Genomic DNA, 21,271 nt, shown 5'->3' with positions numbered 1-21,271 from the left:
TATCCGGTTTCAAAACCCAGTTAGCCTCGATATCCTACCCGATTACCCGGGTATTTCCCTGAAACCAAGTCACGCGCTTTGAATTTCCGCCACAAAAACTTTTTTTGTGCTAATCTCCCTTTTAATTTAACTTGGCGCTTTGCAAGCTGCCATTTTCCAAGATGGATGTGGTTATACCCGGTTTGCCCACCAAATTCGCGTAACCTACCCATTTTGGCAAATAGGCTACCCGGGGGATTTCGAGGTTAGCTAAGTTAGCTAGTCGACATCTGTTAAAGATGTTTTTGATTAGCTAATCGAGACTATTTAAGAAACTTTTGGATTAGCGAAGGCAATCGCTAATCCGGTGCATTTTAGCGAATGCACTCGCTAATCGCCACTTCATTAGCTAAAGCATTCGCTAAACGTATGTGAATTAGCATTGCACTAGCGGGGTTCTTAGACCATGCTCTGGCCGGTTCCTACTCTGGAAATTATTCTATATTATATTATTTTCTGTATTCTATTACTCTGCTGGAAATACTTCAAACATGGTGTAAAAGGGCTGTCGAGATTTGGCAACGGTGAATGTCTTGCTACGTCGTTGAACCAGTCGACAGTAAACGTTGTTTTTGTTTCGGGTTTGCGATCTTCAGGCCTTATGCCGTATGCTGTGCGAAGCCTAAACGACGTTTCATAACCTGCTTTTCTTAGCCTTTAAATTAACCTAACGGTCTCACAAGAAGAGTTAGATTTTAAAATGGATTTTTCGTGGCTCGAATCAACATTCCATAATTCTGAACCTTTGAAGAAAGAAGACTGTATCGTAACTTTCCTTCACTGGATGCTTTTACGCAATGGCTTTTTTGTTTTGCATTCTAAAGAGGTACATGGAAAAAGAGTAATCTTTCTTAAGTTGTGATAATTTGTCTTTGTTACAGGGCCAAGTGAATGTTGGAGATGTTGAAGGAAAAGAGATACTTCCTGAAACATGGAACAAAGAGAATGTTTATGAACTACAATATGTAAAAGATGGTCAGTTGCATGTAATGAAAGCAGTGATTGTTGATGGAGAACTTGCTCTTACATTTGTGGTAAAATATGAATTTTTTCTTATTGTGTGATGATGTCTAATGGTTACCACTATCAAAATTATTCTTTAGCGAATAAAGGATGAGAAAGTATCAAATCTAGTGCTGGAAACAGATACTGTAATTGGAAATGATTTCCAGTCTTGCAGAGAAGCATTCAAGGATAAAGTTAAATTGTATAATCTCATTCACAAAGAGTTGGTGATTCCATTCATGGAGAAAGTGGAACAAGCAAAATTGGGTGCATCACCAGCAATCATTGAGAAATCACAAAGGCCTCCAGCTGAAGTGCCTTCAAGGAGGCAAGTCTCTCTTTAATAGTTAAATTCTTTATTTATTTGTCAAACATCCGAGTAAACGCCAATTAGCTCTTTTCCGGATCCGTTTGCCGTTGGAGGTGGGGATCTTGATCCATTAAGAAGGGGTATTGGTGGTGGGATGCTGATGGATCCACGTCATACGGGTGGATGGCGACCTCAGCCTGGCATACCAGGAAATCTTCCTCAAGGTACTTTGTTAGGGAAATGCGCTTACTTGCAAGATATATAATACCTATAACAATCAAGTTCGTCTTTGTAAAAATAAAGAAAAGTAGGTAGCTTTTCGCAAAACTTAGGATGAGAATGTGGACAGCAATTCGCATCTTGTTCTAGAAACTCGAGTAAAATTAATCGAGCTTTAAAAATGTACTGTTCCTAACATTAGGAGCTGTGCCACCTGGCGCACGCTTTGATCCGTTTGGACCAATTGGTACTACTCCTCCCGTGAGGGAACCTAGACCAAGAGGAGGCGGATTTGGGGACCCTGATTTCAATCACCTCCCTCCTCCTGGATCGCACGACATGTTCATGTGACAAGATTGAAGAACATCGCAACAGTCTAGGAGTTCTTCTCTTTTTTCTTTGTTATCGCTGTACGTTCCCACCTTTACATACATTTCTACAACTATACGAAATCAAATCTCATCTGTTCAAAATTGGTTTATTTTAAAATTCCCTTAAAGGATCGAAAAAACTCTGGATTGCTAAGAAGGGCAGCAAAAATTTAGTAGCCCATTGTCGAACCTAATCGTAGTAGAGGCGATGTCAGCAATAACAAATTTTTAGATTTTGAGCTGAATGGACTTGGAGATTATTATTTCATGTACTGTAAAGATAACTCTCATACAGAGCTCTGAATTGTTTTGCTTAATTTTACAATGAGAATCAATGCGAACTAACACGTCGTATGAAACCCATGAACAAGATCAGTTCTGACAACAGAGGAATTCCCACACACACACACAAAATGTACCAGCCGTAGGGGATAGAGCAATCCCATTGCTCAACGTAAGATATTGACCAGGTGAAAGCAGCAACAGTATGACACGCACTCGCTAAATAAAGGTATAATAAGCAAACGGAATTACCAAATGTCTTTCAAACTTTTAAAAATATAGCAACATACATAGCAAACAATGGAGTTCGGAGAACATAGAGATGCCGGACAAGAACCCGGAAAATTCGACTGTCACCGAGCCTAAACTTAACGCCAAGCTGATAACGTATCTACATAGAACAAACTGATATATGTCTTAGAAAAGAAATTGTAACGTTTACATTTTACTCATTGTTGAAGTAATTGGCGTATTCCGAGTTGTACTTGAGCAAACACAAACGCAAGTTCTCTTCCTGTGTAAAATAGTTGATCAAAAAGATAACTTCCGTAGATAAAATTGGACTAGTAGCTGAATGCTTACTTTATCCCAAAGAAGACATACAAGAATAAAAAAATGAGCACACAAGGTAAGAAATCTTGTAGGAACAAGAACTGCAAAAACACCCTTTAAAACCATCATGCACTAATGAACTATGAATGAAATATGAATGCATTTGTTTTCCCGCACCTGTAAGCTGTAACCATGGCTACAAAAACTGATTTTTTTGTATCACGTAAAATATATTCTAGAATAATCCAACGTTAATCAGGATTTTGGTTCCCGAAATTTAAATTATTTCACAAGATGAGTTGAGTTGATCAAGTTTAAATTTTTTTATTCCAATCAAATGTTTTATGGCAACGCAGTTGATTAATGTTGACATCCCGCATATGTATGTGATTAACAACTACGTTTATGTCCAAACACAAATCGTGCGGTCTACCCGTCATGGCACCTCCGACTTTACCACCCTTGCCATCGAATCTTAAAAGCATTCAACATTACCTTAAGATTGCAATGGATTATGAAACAAGAGATCCTTCCATTAGCTATTGGTGTAATGATTTACTGTCAATGGTTGAACTCTTGTTCTAGGTTGACTGATTGATTTTTCAACTATTATTTACTCCAGGCCGATTGCATGCCCTACAAACAGGACTTTCTATTAAAAAAGAAAAAGAAGACCTGTCATTTTTACTTGCTTTGATGGATTGGTTAGAAAAAACTAAACAAAACATGAAATCAAATGAGGTAAATTAATTGTGCATTACATACAGCTATCAAAATTAAAATTTTCCTCTTCCAGACTGTCTCGAATGAAATTGTTGCCCAAGCTCACCTGGAAAATGTGGCAGTAAAGCTTTTTAATTGGGCAGATACTGAAGACCGTCAAAAGCATTATAACAAGTTACGAGTATTATATGATATTTATTTACAAAGTCACAATAGCACAGCTGCTTTGTAATGTCTTAGGAATGTGGTCAAAGCATTCTACTCTGCTGGAATGCTGCTTGATGTGTCCTCTGTTTTTGGTGAACTGAACGAAGATGTGGCCCAACAAAAAAAGTGATTTTCAACTAATATTGTTTGTGTGTATTGCCATTTAACATCTTGCTGATAGATATGCAAAATGGCGTGCTGCCCATTTACATAATTGTTTGAATTCTGGTGAAATACCATCAGAGCCAGCCCCTAAACCAGATGAACAGCTTATCAATGATTCAGAAAATCTAGAATATGGTTTTTCTTCGGACTTCAAGCCGGTAATGAAATGACTATTATCAAACAAAAAAGAAAAAATGTTCATAAAAGCCTAACTAATTTTTTAGGAATCAAGCCATTCTCATGTACACGATAGCGTTCGACCGTCCATAAGCGTCCCACCTAAACCAGACACTCCACCTTCTTCCGTTCCCACATACGTGCAAGAAACCAGCAGTGTACTAGTCACACCAGAACAAATAGTTCAAGCGCAAAAACATTGCAAATATGCCTCCAGCGCTTTGACTTACGAAGATGTGCCCACTGCTATAGATAATTTGCAGAAAGCGCTGCGTGTACTTCAGTTGGGCCAGCAGTCTTAAATAAGTGGCACCAGCTGTGAGAGGATTGTTTTTTTTCCTTTTGTACGTTCTCACGATTCGATAAATTGTCAATAGAATTTAGAGTATTCCACCTTTCTTTTTCAACCTATGGATATCATAGGAAATCGTTATCTACTAGATAATTGCAAAGCAATATGGGTGCTGAAAAACACAAGGTCATTTGAGGGTTAGATCTTATCAGATCTAACCCCCTCAAGTGAAATGGGGTTTTCTCTGGAGAGAGTTTTTTGCCTAGAAGCAGAGCAGTAGGAGAAAAAAAAAGCACAATTTTCCCAGTCACAGCTCAGACAGGGGCAATCGGCCATCTAAAATCCAGGTGCAGTTTTTCCAATTCATAGGTCAAGTTCTTAAAAAGATAAAAACAATGCAATTTCGGACAAAGCGTGTGCTAACTTTTGCTACCGTGGCAAGTTACTTGTTTTTGACTGGATTAGAAAATGGTATTATTCATTGTACTGTAATTGTGTGAGTTATCTTAACAAAGTGTTTTCTTTTGTAGCCATAATTTTACCAACAGCCTGGCGGTACTTGATATTTTTAGGAGCCAATCAAGAGTATTTGCTGGGTGTCACCGTTTCAGGTCAGGTTGAAATTCGCATCGCTATTTGCACATTTATATTTTGTTCAGATATTTGATGGTATTTTAAAGGTTTCAGTGCTTCTGCTGCCATTGCCGGATTGATTGGAGGACGACTTGCAGACTCGTTTCCGTCGAAAACAAAGAATATCGTTGTCACTGCCGTCTTAGCAATGATTCTTGGAAACACAATGTATCTTATTGGTGGATCGGTGGTTTATGTAATCATGGGACGCGTCCTTTGCGGTAAAACAAGACATCTATTTAAGTACAAGCGTCTAGACTGTAAGTTCTATTTTCTAGGATTGGGGAGTGGAGCAGGAGCAGCATTATTAGCAGAGGTGTGTCGGACAACTTCTTCTAGGGAGAGGACATCAGTTTTATCTGTTTGCAGCGGCCTCAGACAAGTTGGACTCCTCATTGGTACACTAGTGATTTTCAGATTTGAGTTACAGCCGATTTCATTTGTTTATTTGAGTTTCATAGGTCCAGGTTTTCAAATCATTCTTGAGTATTTTAACTTCACCTTGTTCGGTGGTGCACTTGTGGTGCGGCCATTTAACGCACCCGGACTCTTTATGGCCGTTCTGTGGATTTGCTTCCTCATGTTTGTTCTTGCATTGTATCAGAACCTTGATGTCGAGTACAATTACGAAATGCTGAGGAAAGAGCACAATGGTTTGGATGTAAGGGGATCTATGGATGGGCATTCGATAGAACTGAGTACTAGCCGCGAAACGATTCTGGCCCCAGTGGATGACCAGCCAAGCATTGCAGCCCGTAGGTGGTATTTCATTGAAGAAAATTTCAATAGAGTGACCACCCCTCATCCTGCCACATATTCAACCTATATAGATGGTAAAACCTTTTTATTCAAAAAGATATTCAGTTAATATTATTTATTTATTTATTTCAGAGTTTCTCCATGACGATACCGTCGTGCTATTCGGTATGACAGCAATATTGTTCTTTGGTCAAGTTTCTATAGAGGTAAATTGTTGGTTTTTTTTTTCTCTCTCTTTCCGTTTAACAGCTGCAGGATGCTTAATGAGTTCTTTTGGTTTGGGCAGACTGTAATTCCTCCCCTGTTTTCAAGGCTTTTCGACTACACCAGCTTCGAAACCAGCTTAGTTTATATGGTAATTGGTTAGTAGCTATCTTGAAAAAATCACCTTCTTGATTTTTTTTTCTATAGGTTGGGGGAGGTTTTTCCATCGCAATCTATTTATTAGTGTCTGTAACGACAAAATGGACCACCGATACATATCTCGTGCTATTTGGCTGGTTAATGCACATACTCGGCTTCACCTGGTGTCTCATTTGGCTCCCGCGCATTCAGCCAGGTATATTGTCTCGGTGCGTTTTATCCATAATCAAGCCAAATTGTCCTTTACTTGACGTCTTGCAGGGGATACGGACAAGATGCCTCTCCTGCTGATTGGAATTATGTTTTTGTATGTTGGATTTCCTGTTGCTGCCGTTGGTACTACATCCTTATTATCCAAATGCGTGTCTCTTCGCGTCCAAGGTTTCTTTGTTTAAGTTTTTAACCCGACTTTACACTATAAAAATTTAATATTTTTAAGGCATTGCCCAAGGATTCCGTCGGCTTGCAACGTTCTCTGGATTGATCCTGGGCCCGCTGTGGGGAGGCGCCACTCTGCATAAACCCGATTTGCAACTGTCTGTCCCACTACTGCTGCTGCTTATATTAGGAGTGAGGTCATGTCCAATCAAAATTTATTTCATGACTAAAATTTTCCTTTCCTTTTTTAAAAATAGACAATGTTTTCGTTTTCCTTTAAGAAAATCAGGACTGAAGAAAGAACAGCTTTGAATCTAAGCAAATGAGGGTAAAAGCGATGTAATTGTGTTGCTGTATTGTATTGCTGTTGCCTCCTTAGCCATAATGAAAACTCAAATGAGCGGGAGTAAGAGATTAGTGGTTTTGGCTTATCGCATTATTAATCAATCCAACAATAAAACGTTTGAATAATCTGATTAAATGAAGACGTTCTGCATTTTTTTTTTTTTCAACAGTGCTTCCTTTTAATTTTATTGAATTTCTTGTCTATTTGCTAATAAAGCTTGTAAAACTTATCTTTTTCTGAAATTTTTTAATTCACGCACAAGGCACACACACTGACACACCTACCAATTCAATAGAAGATAGATTACTACTAACTATTTGGCAACACTTGCGCAGTCCCACAGCGCTCCGCTAGATGCCAGTAAAACCCATTGTTTTGAAATTGAAAAGTAGTGTCACATTTTGGCTGCATTTTGCATTTAATACAAAGTAAATTTAAATCATTTAAAGCATGAGAAATTTTGATCAGATCAATCAACGTGTTGAGATCGGTGGTGTTTGCCTTAAATGGAGTGCAAGTGCAAGTGTCATAGCGTGTGGTAAATAACACGTTACTTTCAGAATCGTTTAGAAGCCAGGTAACGGTTATTTACAATGTTTACATTTCCAACTATGCAAATCTTCTCAAACACGTTGAGCAGAACATAGTTCATTTTTTTATATTTCCGGAACTCTTATTTCCGGTGTTACTTCCGGTTCTTAAATACCGTATAGCTTCTTATCTATTGGTCTGTAAGAAAAAATAATCACATATTATTGATCCTCGTGAAATTTAGGATCGAATCCATGGGTCAGTAAAAAATATCCTAAAATCGTCGAAAATCGTAAATTTCCCTGAACAAGTTCATGAAAAATCACGATTTTGGTCAAATCCGGCTTTTGGCAAAAAACAAGTCATTCCAACCCCAAATTTAATAAGGATTACGAAAATCCTACTCGTTTTGTTATGGAATCGCTATTTCCGGAGATACTGGCTACTTCCGGTTACTTCAGAAATTTTTTTGTGACAATCTGCAAAAAGTAAAATGAGCTGTATTGTTCCAACAATTTCAAATACTTTTCTCGCATGCGTTAGGGTGTGGTAGCTAATATTCCGGGTTTTTCTTGTTTTCAACACTACAGGCTGATCCTACGAGCTGACGACAGTTTTACCAAAAATGTTTAGTGCTGCAATTAGTAGTTGATATTCTAGGATGTTATGCCTAAAATTGGAATTCAGCCATCAGAGATTAGCAAAGTTCAAGCACTTAAAAGCAAGTATTGACATTCAAAGTAAAATATAATTTTTAGTTCTAGGTCGAAACTCTAGATGGCGTTGTGTATGACGGAAATTACGAGTGACAAGTTAAATGGTGTTTGTTATGTTAACCTGTTTTGTGTTTCAAATGATTTTTCGTCAAACAATTTACGGTATGTTTTTATCTATTCAGTATTGCTATTGTTGGATATGTATTGAAAAAGAAACCCTTGAAATAGATTACTTTTTGTATGTGGTGGTGTTTTGCCTTGTCAGCCGCTGAACCAGCAGCCTGCATTCCTGCTTTCAATGTACCAAAAGGAATTCTGGCACTTTAAGAAGGCCACTATTCCTTATATGAAGATCAACATCCAGTTCAAGTACTGTTAATGGATCTCAAGCCTTTATTTAAGCTTAGTGATGTGTTCTCTCGGCAATCAACCACAGAGTCTTCATCTACTTTGTGTTGCTAACCATCAGCCCTCAGCATCCCAGGTATCCAAATTTCCAAGCTTCTCTGATTAGCCAATTGTCATTGTTAATCCTGCTGTTCTTCTCACTGGTCATTACTTAGTCAGCTAACATAGATAGGCTTTAACACCATCTCAATTTTTTGGTATTTTAAGTTTCCATGTTATGCAACATTGTTGTGTTGTAACATAAAATTCTGCGATCGGACTGCAAATATTCAACTTCCTTCGGTACAACACTGCCGTTTCGACAATTTCGGTAGTTTCGCCCCCAGTGGACCACACGTGTAAGTTAAGATTCTTTTTCATCTTTTTATCAGACAAATGCCATTTTCTTTTCCGCCCAAAATCGCTTACTTATTTTTTTGCTTGATTTAATCTATTTAGAATTACATTTTCTTCGTGTTCCTGTCGTTGTTTTCTACGCCTTCCCATCGTCGCTGTCTTCGTCTTCGTCTCCGCCTCATCACTGTCTTCATTTACGTCTTGGCCATCATCTCCGTCTCGTCGTCGTCTTGGCCGTCTTGGTCTTAATCTCCGTCTCGTCGTCGTCGTCTTGGCCGTCTTGGCCTTCATCTCCGTCTCGTCGTCGTCTTGGCCGTCTTGGCCTTCATCTCCGTCTTGGCCTTCATCTCCGTCTCGTCGTCGTCTTGGCCGTCTTCGCGTTTGTTTCATCGCCGTCTTGGCCATCTTTGTCTACGCCATCACATCGTCGCCGGCTTTGCCTTTGCCCTTCATGTAGGGAGTTCACCGTTGATCGTCGCCCTGGTATTGTTTTATTTTGCATTGTAATGTTTAAGTTAACCCGTTGGCTGCCACCCCGTTTGCGTCCCATTTTTTTTGTAGCTTGTAGGGACCGGCCGCAATGGCCTTCGCCGCAAGGCGCCTTAGGCAATGCACCAGTAGGGATTTCTCTTTGTCGATGCGGTGGCGGATTCCTGAGGGTGTGCATTCCCTGTAACGGATTCCGTCACCGTGTCAGCCCGGACTTGTCTTCGGACAAGTCCCACCTTGTTCGCGATCCTTATGACGCGATGCGTAGTTACGGTAGTTTAAGCAACCTACGGGTTGCGTGGCCTGGCAGCCAACGGGTTAATTTAGTTATGTGTATGTATGTTTTTGTATATATTTGAATGTATATTTATTATGTTATGTAAAATAGTGGTGGAATTGCTGGGAGGAGGTGGGACAATAAAAACAATTTCAATTTTAATTAGTTTTTTATGTTTATTTAATTTTACCTTAGTCAACTTTATCCAAATAAAAGATTAACTTAGATTATTTGTTTTCCCAACCTATTTCACTTCAAGTCCAGCCATCTCCAGAGTACTTATTTCAATAAATTTCACAGTCGGTGAAATATCAGTGATAATTTTTTTTTCTTTGTTCCATTTCACTGTTGAATGCAATCAGTTGGCAAAAAAGGGAAAAAATTACTTACACAAAATAACTCCACATGGTGGAATTACAAAAGGAATTAACCATTACCTTATTTGACTCCTTTGTCTCCATTGAGTGAGGTAATAATTCAACAAACACTAAAATGATACTGGATTTGTTTTATTTACACTGACAACATAACATTGGTGGCATTCCATTATGTCACTGAGTGACTAACACCAATGCAACACATCAGGTACCTCCAGGATTTCTGCAAATTAAAACTGTAAACCATTTTCGAAGAAACCAAGTCCTGGATTGAACCAAGTCACTGAATGATTCTGCGGCCACAACAGTACATCAGGTGATGAAGACCTGAAAGCATGATTACAAAAGCGTAAACTATTAACAATAAATTCTTATATCACCTGATGACACATCCAAGAATCCAAGATATTTAAAGAGGGAAATAGATTATATAGAACTACTTTTTTTACGTAACACTTTTGATAGAAAATAGGTGCATTAGACTAACGGAGATGAAAAACATGCTAGCAAAGCCAAGCCATGCTCCTCCTTTAAAAATTTAAAATATACGTGGCACAAGGTTTCTTTGACCTGAATTTTTGCCATAATACCTTGAACAACTATGCATTGATTGAATTCTCAAGACACAGCTCAAAACACACGGAATTGGTAGTGAAATTTCAAGAACAGAGACGTTCGTTTAAGCATCCATCCTCAGTCCGGGTCCGAAGCCACGCGAAATGGAACAGCTGACTAGACAGCTGACATGCCCATAAAAATTCGACGGACTTAGTTATTTCTCCCCTAGATGTATTGAAAATATACAGTTCTGGTCAAGGCGTAGTCAAAAGAATTAAAGCGCGTTCAGAAGAATTCAGTGCGTTTCGTTTAAAACGGAACGCACTGAATATTTATTAGCTCCCCGCTTAACACGTCTCCACTCTCGATTCTCGATAAGTCTACTGTCACAAATTCGTCTGCTTGTCTATTGGAAACATGAAATCGATAAAAAACTACGAAGGAAAATTAAAATCGCTAGCAACTGTTTATGCTAGATGACGCTGTTTGTTGTTATTATTTCCAGAAACAAATTTATGTTGCTTCGTGGAGTACTAAAAATTTAGGGGTAATTTGGCGTTCCGTAGGTTTGACGAGAAAACCAATAACTTAAGCGAAAACAGTGTTCAATTTTGTAATACCAAGAGATTTGTTTTTCCTCCAAGTCCAAGTCCAAGGCTATCGGGAACTTCGCGAACACCGAGAGCCGTTGATTACTACTTCAAGACATCAGGAAGTTGGATGAAAGAAAATGTAAAAAAAAAAAAAAACCAATAAGAAAATTAACAGCAGACACTAGAGCCCCTGGATTCTGGAGGGCAATAGCATTCTTGGACGCTAGAGGACCCCAGAATTCTGGGAGGCAATAGATTTTACCTTTTTAAATATCTTCTTTGTTTTGTTTCATTTCACGAAGTCACACATCACATACTTCAGTGCTTACAATGGATAGGGATTGTTTAGGTTGTAGGCTTATCAGCGGTTCAGGTACAAATTACACTATAATGAAATGCATTTTCATTTTTTACAGTATGTGAGTCACAGGTTTGATTGGAGCAGCTGCATACATTGCACACCATTCCAATAAATCAAAACATAAGTGGAGCAGAGTTTTTATGCAAATGATCAGCATTGGTATGTTTTTTTTGTTTTTTTTTCAGTTTTCAGTAGCTGGCATTGCAAGGTTTTCTCCTCCTGTAGGATTTGCATCAGTAGGTTCAGCAAGACTTTTGAATATATACCCATTTAACATCACACACAAGAGCCAACATTAGGAATCAAAATAAGACCATAATTAATGGTAGAAGAGATTTATAAATGTTTCATATTGGGCAACTGCAAATACACTCAATATCCAACTTTACCAAGCTTAGTGTCTGTTTTAGGATTAGCTGTTAAGGCTTGTACACATACAAGACACTCATTAATTCTGGTTTGGAGCTCTCTTAGGTCATGGATGAACAGATAACGAAGGAGATTAGCAGCATTGCTAACATTAGAAGACTTTAAGTCCAAGCCAAAGCTGATGTTATCAAACTGAACAGGATTTCCTAGATCCTGTGCTACTGAAGAGGTTTTTAAGGCATCTTTACAGAACTTTTCTTGGATCAAATTACAAATTCCTTCTAATGTCATAAGATGATCAGGATGCTTTGGCACTTGAAGTATGTTAGCCAAATCATTAACCCCAGCCTTGAAATCTTCACTCTCAACTACATATAAAGAACATTAATAAGAATGATAAATGTAAATTGTACAAGTTCTTACAATCTAAGTTGTCAAGTGGGTTCAGTTTCTGATGGATTGGTTCCTGGGTCTTTGGATTAGCAGTGTAACTTTCTGGTTTTTCGTTGTACTCAAGCTGTACTGCTAGCCCAAGAAGCCAATCTAAAATTTCAGGCCTTGTTCCTTTCGGGAACGGGCAATCAAGATCACTCATATATTGTTCAAAAGCTTGGTTCCACTGTATAGCAGTTGTGTTTCTAAGTAGTTCTCTCTCTTCAATTTTATAACGGCGGATTTTTTGGTCTTCCAGCCACACAATTGTGCTTCGAAATTGATTTTCATCTAGAAATTATGACCTGTTTACTGTGGAAAAGATACTAAACAAATTTAAAGAACAAATACCGGCTGTGTTTAAGGTCTCCGGATTTGGGAAGCCAAGAGCTTGCAATTTCCGCTTGAACATTTTGAACAAATCTGAAAAATTATGAAGCCTAGAATGTTGAATTGAAAAGAAGTTCACTTAGTTAGTATTTTATTCAGCTTCTTTAAGTTAGAAGAAATAAGAAATATGTTGATATGATATGTCAACCGTACTAAACCACTAAAACCGTACAAAAACGGTAAATCAAAATCGTTACGCTAGAAAATTCGTCTGCTTGTTTCCATTGCCAAATTAGAATAAAAAACTTACTGCTTAATCAATTAAGAATTTACGAATTACGATCAACGTATAAATCAGAGTTATAGAGGAGACTCTATAACTCTGGTTAAACGATCTACGAATTAAAAAACTACGACTAGTTACTAGGAATGGAAATTTGAAAATTAGTAAGTTTAAAACACTGAAACAGTAAAGGTCAAATTTCTTTTCCCGTTTTCTTCACAGCAAACTGTCTATTAATTTATGAGATCAACACCAATAAAAGAAGAGGAATAAACAACTAACGAGGTAACGAAATTAAATAAAAACAAAATAGAAGTTTGTTTCTAAGGTTACTACATAATACTGTTGACGAAATACGGAGAGGAAAAATCACAACAAACGTTGTCAAATACTGAACACGAGGGATAATCGGTTGGGTTTAAGGTGATGGCATGCAGTTTAGGCGCTCAAAAGCAGCTTTCTCCAGTTCTTCTCGGTGATCCGGATGGGCGATGCGAATGAGTTCGAATGCGCGTTGGCGCAAATTTTTACCGAACAAATTTGTGTAACCGTATTCGGTTACAACATAATGGACGTGCGCACGAGTGGTAACAATTCCAGCTCCTTTTCCGTAGTAGCGTGGATTGAACATTGAGATTAGAAAGTGTTATTAAATGCTAGAATTTGGTGAATTGTAATACCTTGTTTCAAAAATGGAACAATTTTGGACTCGCCCTTTTTGGTACTAGACGGTAATGCCAAAATTGGCTTACCACCATCTGGACAAATAGCTGCTCCGCGTAGAAAATCAACCTGTCCACCGACACCTAGTAAATCCATAACTACTGCTTAAAATTTTGTAGTAGAATGCCTCTTTTATAAACGTTTTACCAGAAAACATTCTAGTTCCAATGGAGTCGCTTACAACTTGGCCGGTTAAATCAATCTCGATGCACGAATTAATGGCTGTAACCTTGGGATTTTGCGCGATCAATGAAGACGAATTAACCCACTGGACGTCACCCATAACTGCATGTTAATATTGAAAGCTCTTTGTAAATAAAGAATTCTACATGGGTATGCGAATTGAGTACCTATGAATGGGTTGTTGTCAAGAAAATCGTAAAGCCTTCGAGACCCCAAACAGAAACTACCCACGATCTTGCCAGGAAGTATCTTTTTTTGGCTATTGGTAATGCAGCCAGCTTCAACCAAGTCTACTACGCCATCGCTAAACATTTCCGAGTGTATTCCTAGGTCTGTATGGCTCTTTAGCGACGAAAGTACAGCATCAGGGATGTTTCCAATACCTGTATAATTTAACTGCGAAATCAAGAAAAGAATTCACTTTTGTAAAGAAAAAAAAGAATGAAAATACCCATTTGTAGCGTGGCCCCATTATCAACCAGATTGTCGGCAATCAGTCGACCAATGGCGTTCTCGATTGGATTGATTTTTGCTGGAGGTCTCTGTGGAAGCTCTTCGTCTACATTGACTATGCAGTCCAAATGAGAAACGTGAATTGTGCCATCACCGAAGGTTCTCGGAATTTTTGGATTAATTTGGCCTATAATGTACTTGGCATTTTTTACGGCAGACCGCGTCACGTCCACACTGGGACCAAAGCTGCAGAAACCATGCTGATCAGGTGGAGAAACCTAGAAATAACACTTTAAATAAGTTTCTTACAATATTGTTGTAATATTAATTGTCCCACATTGATTAGGGCAACATCTAGTTGAATGATCTTTCGGTGAAACAACAGTGGTATCTCGGAGAGAAAGATGGGTACAAAATCAGCCCTACCAGTGTTGACTGCCTCTCTAGCATTGGCACCAATGAAGAAGGAATTATCACGGAATATGCCTGGCAAAAATAGCAAGAATTGATATCATTCAAGCAAACACAAGTATAAGAATATTGAATTGTTGAATTTACCACTATACTCTGGTTTCAAGTACTCCATTGCTCCTTCAATATGGATATGGCAGACAGTGACTCTCTCCAGTCTATTTTGCTTTCCATGGTTAGCTAGTGCAGCTAGGAGCTTTGATGGTGTAGCTGCTGCACTATGGACAAAAATGTTGTCACCAGACTTGACAACCTTTACAGCATCTTCTGCAGAAGAAGTGATTGGTGCTCGTGGCAATGGATGAAACGGTTCAGCTGCATAACTATAATACTTCCTTACAATTTCGTTTTTAAATTTTCTAAAAACACCGTTACGATGCATTGTTGCGATTAAGCGATTCACTATGGACGCTTAAACAAAGAAATGTTTGACTAGTTAAGGATCTAGTGTTATTATTAAAACGATTCACTATGGACGCTTTAACAAAGAAATGTTTGACTAGTTAAGGATCTAGGATCTATGAGATTCTACGAATTACTAAAAGAAGGAACGAGATAAAAGCAAAACAATAAGTTCCGACTAGTAAAACTGGAAAAAATCAGTGTTCTCGGAAGCGAACCTTTGTCATTTATGTAGTCACGTAGCCGACGTAGCTGTGAAAGGTTATTCGGAAGCCAGCTGATATATTTCGAGACATAAACGTTTGTTTACGTCGTGGCTTTTTGCCATTAACGCTAGATGCCACTTTCTTGCAGCGGTTTTCCGAATTATTCAATTTCTTTAGGCTGCTTTTTTATAAATTTATTACTCACGAGTTCGCACAAAAAACAACTTTTTCAAGCAATGAATCGACTACCCAGTAAATTTATATTACTCATATTCAATCTTAAAATGCATAGCTCAATGTAAAACAAATGGTAACTTTATTAACATTTTTTCAGTTAAACAATTCAAACCGAATCCCCCTTTGGCCGTAAGTTGCGTTTCTTTGCAATATTTTCTGCACGAAATGATAAAAAATTTAAATACACTAGCAAAAAGAATTACATGTTCTTTCTGAATTGAATAGGCCTACAGTAATTCATTTTTTATGACTGCTACGAATGTGATATAAATTCACAAGTAAAAAAAATGCAGTAAGATATTGCACAATATGTTGTTTGAAACATGTATCGACGACTTTGATTATCACAGATGATGTTTTCCAAATTGGCATTGATCACTATTTCAATACGTCCGTACAGGGTTTATAATAGGGTAAATATGGAAGCCTTTTTGAGAGTGATAAGTTGGGTGGGCGTGAGTAGCGGGGAGGGCAATATCTCGTGTTTATTTTCGAGTGTAAAAGCTGTTTGAGCTTTTATGACAACTCGCATGTAGAAAAAAAAAACAAAACAAAACAAAACAAAAAAAACAGGTTTTACCCGTTACACATGACATAACTAGGTCTTCTATCAGTTTGACTGGTGGTGGCTTTCTCTCCCACCGTCGTCTTGTACGATACAACTGAAGCCATTCTCGTGTTTTGAGCAGGCCGATATACGGTAGCCTAACTTATTCTGGTCCTCCGAAGAGCTCCGCATACGACACTGTTTCTATATAGAAAGGCGACATTGCTGGAGTGAAACGACGTGGAGATTTACCATGCCGCATTTAAGAAAGAAAAAGCGCCTTCTAATCGTTTCTCTGTCCCCGAAGTCAGGGGGTCCGTTTAGCGTGAAGTGGTTGCGTTCACCTTCAGAGTCAGCACACACTTCTCTGTTGGATGTCATCAGTTGAACCTGAAAATCCAATTGACTATTGTTTGTGCTTGTTGTTTATCGCAGTTGGCTTCTTCTTCTCGTCTTCGCTACTAAACTCCAAGTCGTCCTCGTCTTCCTCCTCTTCGTCGTCAAAGACGTCGATTGTCGTCTGGTTATCGATTTTCGGTAACACGTTCATCAAAAGCTTCTCTCCCTGTACAATGAAAGCGAAGAAGTTGTCATTATCATGCTGAAATTGAGTTATTTTCTGGAATTGAATAACAAGAATAACCACAAACAAAGGCGCATAAAGATGAAGCGTATACGCTATAATTGGCTATTAACCTACTCAAAAGGGAAAAAAAAAGGTGAAAAACTGGTAACTTTTTTGATCAACGAAGACTAGCTGGCTCACAACAGATCATATTACGTAACACGTAATAAGACGTTACACGTAATAAGACGTGAACTTATTAACGGTTGACTTGTCATATCCTGTGAAGTTGCGCTATTAGGTTTTGCCGTTTTTTTCCCCCCTGTAGTATACCCTCCTTATTTTGTCGGAAATGAGTAGCAGGAAACGTATTAGGTAACTCATAAAAATAACTCGTGTTGGGCTCAAATGTTTCATCGGCTACCAAATGATTTGATTGAAAATAACGGACACATTACCTTGCGAGTTCTTCGCCACTTGGCCCGTCGATTCTGAAACCAGGTTTTCACCTTAATTTTGTTTTCAAAATGTTTCGTTTAGCAATGTGATGCAACTGGAGTTGGAAGTAGAGCTTACCTGACGTTCGCTGAGCGAAAGTTTATTTGCCAGCGCTCTACGTTGACCGGGCGTTAAGTAGCGGGTCGAACTGAAGGTCTCCTCCAAGCAATGACTTTGTCGGTGAGTAAAACGGATTTGGCCGCCCTTTCTGGTCGCCTGCTGATGCAGAATGGGCATGTGGCGATGACGTCGAGCAGCCACAGCAGCCAACCGGATGGCCGCTTCGTGGTGATGCGGATGCTGATGAGTCAAGAAGAATGGCGAAGGGATTGATGTGGAAGTCATTGGCGTTGATAAACCTGCATTGGATTTCAGCCACCAGAAAATTTAAAAATGAGGAAACCGCAAAAGAATTTTCAAGCCAAATAAAACGAAGGGGTGGGGGGGAATGAATGAATAGATAAGTATATACAACGGGAATCTGGATCGATTGAAAGACTTGAATAGGAAAAACATACGTTGACTTAGCGGGTATTAGCTTGTAAATATTATACATATTGGCTTCGTATAACGAATATTGTTCGGATTTATTGAATGGATTTAGCTGGGGCGTACATTACCGGATGAAGAACAATAAGCCTCTGGCTGGCAATCCAATTACCGGTAAAACCCCGTAAAACAAACAACAATCCAGAGCTTTTTAGCCGAGACACAGCACACGGATGGCATTATGATTGACGGCTAGATGGGAGTTGATAGTAAATTGAATTAAACCCGTACATACCACATACATATGTATATCCCTAGTGATTATTTTTACAGGCTATTATCGTTTCATTTTTCTTTTCTGTTTCGTTTTCTTCTTTTTCTTTCTTTTTTTTCAATAGCTATCATAGCCAATCCCTCCTGCTTGCCTCTCTTTCGTTTCCCCAACAGAAACGATGCCGCCCGCGGTGGTAATAGAATCATTGATAAATGAATCGAGACCAATCCCCCTTCGATATTTACGGCCCCCACGGCGACTCAATAACAATAGCAACGACGCATCAGTTCATCTAGATCGACCGTCTAGTCGATATGTTTTAGTTCCAGTCGAAATGATGCGCTCCATCTCCGTTGCATTGCTCGAATGAAATTTCCTATAGCCAGCCGTCAATCATCTGCAACAACCACGGACAATGAAGTTTAAAGAGCCCATCACTGATCAACTCTATGTATATAATAAAAACATAGTCAAGTTTTTCTCATCATCGATTAGTTTTTTTTTCTCTTCCGCCAGTTTTATGGGAAGAGGGGAGAAAGACCTTCTTCACTTACTTATACTTGACTAAGTTTTTATTAATAAAGAACAACACAAACTCCCAAGACGAAAGAGTGTAGAGAAAGCAACAGGCTTCGCGAGAATTCGTGAGAAAGAAAGACCCCCCCCCCCATAAATAAAAAATAAATAAATAAATACCGTGGTGGTTGTGGTGGTGGGAATAAGACATGAGCTCGGGGCTGCCTGCGCTTGTCCAACATCCGGTCATGGCCGCCGACGGAACCATCCAATTGCTGCTGCTGCTGTTGAATAACATGGACGATTGAGGCGTCAGGTTTGGTGTTGCAGCTTCCGGACTCGTTTGCAGGTGAGGCAGACGTTGAGTTCCTATTGAAAGATCGACGGGCATAGCGTGATGTTGTTGTCCTTGTTGAGGGAGCCAAATGGCCGCAGCCATTGGATTCTGAATGGGCCAACTCGACGACGGGCAATAAGAATCACCCGTCCAATAAGGAACGAAATGTTGCGGATGGGCAAGGGGGTAAACAGTTTCGCCGACGGAGGCATCTGAATCGGTGGTAGAAGAACCGTGAAGAATGTGATCAATGGTAAACGATTTGCTGGCCATTATTAACCGGAGAACAAAATTTAAAAAAAAAAGATTTGAATAAAAATGGATGCAGCAAACAATCAAATGTTCAAGTGTCGGACAAGACCCAACTTCGGTCAATTTTCGTCAAATACTGATCACGGCACGCGTTTCACGAGCGACCCTATACGCGATGAGGACACAATAACAGTTATGCAGAGCAGCTCGTTGTGTATCGTCCCTTTCTTTTCGTACTGAAACAAAAATGCGTATATGTTGTGATGTATCCAACGTGTTAAAAGTCCTTGTATATATGAGCAGGCTAGAACAGGATATTATCGTTATCAATCGGCCGCATATATCCTGTTTGAAGTGGCCTTTTCCCGCCATCTCAACTTGTCAGCCGCCTCCCCCTCCTCGGTGGAGTATATAGCTCGTTCGATTACGACGCGTTCAGCCGACCCATACGTCGTTAGCCGCCCATGTACTATATATATCCAAAAATCATCAACCAAAGAAACAAAACCGTATACGCATTACATTTGTTTCAATGTGAGCTAGCAGCCACATATAAAAAGCAGGCATTTTTGATGGTGATAATGCAGACAGCCAAAAAGAAAAAAACAAAAAAGGTCAAGCATAGTGGGACGGAAAAGCCCATCGGTATCTGTCCACAAACACACACACACACAGAGAAATAATCAGAGAAACAGGACAGTGGCTGTATATGTTAAGCGTCCTGTCCTAAACGTCAACGAAAACATATTAAGTACACATCAGAGTTGACGAGCCAATATACTTGGTAAGTCGAGTTATTGCAAGTCATGATCGAATCATCGATGACCGGTCCAGCGATAAACAAATAGCTTCGTAGTGCGTTTGGCTATTTGATGCAAAGCATTATTACAAAATAGTTGGCATCACGAGAGGGGTGTTAACACGTCATTCAGATATGGGAATAACCGAAAAAAGAATAAACGATTGATTGAGCCTTGAGCAAACAACAGCGCAATAGATAAAACTATAATCTCTTTGAAGCAATTTGTAATTCCATGGTACACAACGTTTACTATCGAGATCCAATAGCGAAGTCCCCTCCGTTTGTACACACGGACTATCAGAGGCGATGAATAAAATAAAAATGCAGATAAAAAGGCTTATGACTTGGAAACAGAAAACGGACTGGGGGAAAAAAAATGGCCGAACAAAATTAGACGGAATGATTGGCTTTTTCTTTCTCTTTTTGATTGACAAGCGATCAAGTGTCTGAGAGCGGTCCGAGTACACAAAACGTTAAAAAAAATGTTTGGGGGAGTTGGAGGCTATTGGCTGTATACAATTGAAATGCTCATCAGCCCGTGTGTAGCGCAATCAGCAGCCAAGTCAACTGCGTTATATGCGCAGTGACCCAACGCCACTCTAAAAAAGAATAACATGCGGATGCGTTTTAGTTTTCAAAATAGAATAAAAACTTGAGAAACGGGCGGCAAATCAACCAAGACTTTTCATCGCTCTTTTTTTTTTTCAAGTTTTTTGTTTTTTTCAATAAAAGATCTCCAATATCGGAAAAACCCGATCGAGTGCGCATCACAGCTTATTGAAGCGTATTTTAAGTCAGAGTGACATTTGCTCGCTATCCGCATCAAGTGTTCTTATTGCTTGCTCCTCAGGCTCGGTAACTTCCTTTCGAAGAACCTTTAAAAAAGAAAAGAAAACGGCACTCACAAAAGGTCGACGATGATGTGAGAATCGAAAAAGAATGTATCGAAGAAAGGCGGCACCTTATACAACAAGAACAGCCAAGATGGTCGGCCTGGATTGAATAACTTGCGGCGGCGGCGGCGGCGGCGGCTGAAGGAGGAGGAGATGTGGAAGGCATGGGCGGATCCAGCAATTGCAAGACGATGAGGGTATCATCTAAACGTATACAGCCTGACTATTGCGCGTCTATTGTGCTCGTCCAATGAAGCGGCCAATGATTGCCCCATATGCCCTAGTTCTCAACAAGCCTTGCGTGATTGGGGCTGGTGAGTGTAGTCGGATAATAGGGTTGGAAAAGAAACAAAAACAATGGAAACTTGTCCATTACATGTATAGTCTACAATAGGCCACGAAAGCAGGACGCGCTCATTGCACTGCAATCTCTCATTCTATGCATGTAGGATACGTAAGTAAGAACAACATGAGGGAGCGATTAAGTGCGATTAACTGCGCCAGCTGCGCGGACTTGAGGACAAAAGGTCGACCGTTTCATC

The 21,271-nt window shown here is 39.3% G+C and overlaps 6 protein-coding genes across 10 annotated transcripts; 2 read left to right on the top strand and 4 right to left on the bottom strand.

Annotated features, from left to right (window-relative positions):
* The first annotated feature begins 578 nt into the window (after positions 1-578).
* LOC116935826 lies at positions 579-4,443 on the top strand. The gene is made up of 10 exons (XM_032943061.2): positions 579-865; positions 921-1,073; positions 1,143-1,372; positions 1,439-1,578; positions 1,776-1,859; positions 3,401-3,519; positions 3,575-3,675; positions 3,742-3,834; positions 3,890-4,031; positions 4,098-4,443. Exons 1-10 carry the CDS (start codon positions 740-742, stop codon positions 4,350-4,352), a joined length of 1,443 nt encoding a protein of 480 aa, XP_032798952.2. The 5' UTR covers positions 579-739; the 3' UTR covers positions 4,353-4,443.
* Positions 2,186-2,957, bottom strand: LOC116935785 (transmembrane protein 107). The gene is made up of 4 exons (XM_032943033.2): positions 2,809-2,957; positions 2,676-2,740; positions 2,517-2,617; positions 2,186-2,445 (listed from the first exon to the last, which is right to left on the bottom strand). The coding sequence occupies exons 1-4, from the start codon at positions 2,905-2,907 to the stop codon at positions 2,276-2,278; spliced, it is 435 nt and encodes a 144-aa protein (XP_032798924.2). The 5' UTR covers positions 2,908-2,957; the 3' UTR covers positions 2,186-2,275.
* A 23-nt stretch (positions 4,444-4,466) lies between the features above and the next one.
* On the top strand, positions 4,467-6,956 carry LOC116935683. Of its 3 annotated transcripts, none has more exons than XM_045173458.1 (11): positions 4,467-4,689; positions 4,756-4,813; positions 4,873-4,958; positions 5,023-5,196; positions 5,254-5,373; positions 5,437-5,808; positions 5,867-5,940; positions 6,021-6,089; positions 6,146-6,293; positions 6,359-6,478; positions 6,537-6,956. In XM_045173458.1, exons 4-11 carry the CDS (start codon positions 5,124-5,126, stop codon positions 6,785-6,787), a joined length of 1,227 nt encoding a protein of 408 aa, XP_045029393.1. In that variant the 5' UTR covers positions 4,467-4,689; positions 4,756-4,813; positions 4,873-4,958; positions 5,023-5,123; the 3' UTR covers positions 6,788-6,956. The 3 variants fall into 3 exon arrangements, with proteins under 3 accessions (XP_045029393.1, XP_032798856.2, XP_032798854.2); XM_032942965.2 differs by having other exon boundaries at positions 4,467-4,813; positions 4,873-4,953; positions 6,537-6,667; positions 6,733-6,956; XM_032942963.2 differs by having other exon boundaries at positions 4,467-4,813; positions 4,873-4,953.
* A 3,115-nt stretch (positions 6,957-10,071) lies between these two features.
* Positions 10,072-12,823, bottom strand: LOC116935758 (RNA transcription, translation and transport factor protein). Of its 2 annotated transcripts, XM_045173503.1 has the most exons (5): positions 12,620-12,823; positions 12,260-12,559; positions 10,546-12,204; positions 10,443-10,483; positions 10,072-10,282 (listed from the first exon to the last, which is right to left on the bottom strand). In XM_045173503.1, exons 1-3 carry the CDS (start codon positions 12,678-12,680, stop codon positions 11,840-11,842), a joined length of 726 nt encoding a protein of 241 aa, XP_045029438.1. In that variant the 5' UTR covers positions 12,681-12,823; the 3' UTR covers positions 10,072-10,282; positions 10,443-10,483; positions 10,546-11,839. The 2 variants fall into 2 exon arrangements, with proteins under 2 accessions (XP_045029438.1, XP_045029429.1); XM_045173494.1 differs by lacking the exon at positions 10,443-10,483.
* Positions 12,824-13,079: 256 nt separating this feature from the next.
* On the bottom strand, positions 13,080-15,385 carry LOC116935700 (4-hydroxybutyrate coenzyme A transferase). The gene is made up of 7 exons (XM_032942973.2): positions 14,799-15,385; positions 14,578-14,726; positions 14,239-14,518; positions 13,955-14,170; positions 13,752-13,889; positions 13,562-13,687; positions 13,080-13,484 (listed from the first exon to the last, which is right to left on the bottom strand). The coding sequence occupies exons 1-7, from the start codon at positions 15,091-15,093 to the stop codon at positions 13,300-13,302; spliced, it is 1,389 nt and encodes a 462-aa protein (XP_032798864.2). The 5' UTR covers positions 15,094-15,385; the 3' UTR covers positions 13,080-13,299.
* A 227-nt stretch (positions 15,386-15,612) lies between these two features.
* On the bottom strand, positions 15,613-21,271 carry LOC116935746 (hematopoietically-expressed homeobox protein Hhex). Of its 2 annotated transcripts, XM_032943003.2 has the most exons (4): positions 18,626-21,261; positions 17,245-17,525; positions 17,127-17,177; positions 15,613-16,668 (listed from the first exon to the last, which is right to left on the bottom strand). In XM_032943003.2, exons 1-4 carry the CDS (start codon positions 19,053-19,055, stop codon positions 16,510-16,512), a joined length of 921 nt encoding a protein of 306 aa, XP_032798894.2. In that variant the 5' UTR covers positions 19,056-21,261; the 3' UTR covers positions 15,613-16,509. The 2 variants fall into 2 exon arrangements, with proteins under 2 accessions (XP_032798894.2, XP_045029425.1); XM_045173490.1 differs by lacking the exon at positions 17,127-17,177 and having other exon boundaries at positions 18,626-21,271.

The sequence above is a fragment of the Daphnia magna genome, linkage group LG1 (assembly GCF_020631705.1).
Source record: "Daphnia magna isolate NIES linkage group LG1, ASM2063170v1.1, whole genome shotgun sequence".
Taxonomy (NCBI): domain Eukaryota; kingdom Metazoa; phylum Arthropoda; class Branchiopoda; order Diplostraca; family Daphniidae; genus Daphnia; species Daphnia magna.
This window is presented reverse-complemented; position numbering and strand designations above follow the sequence as displayed.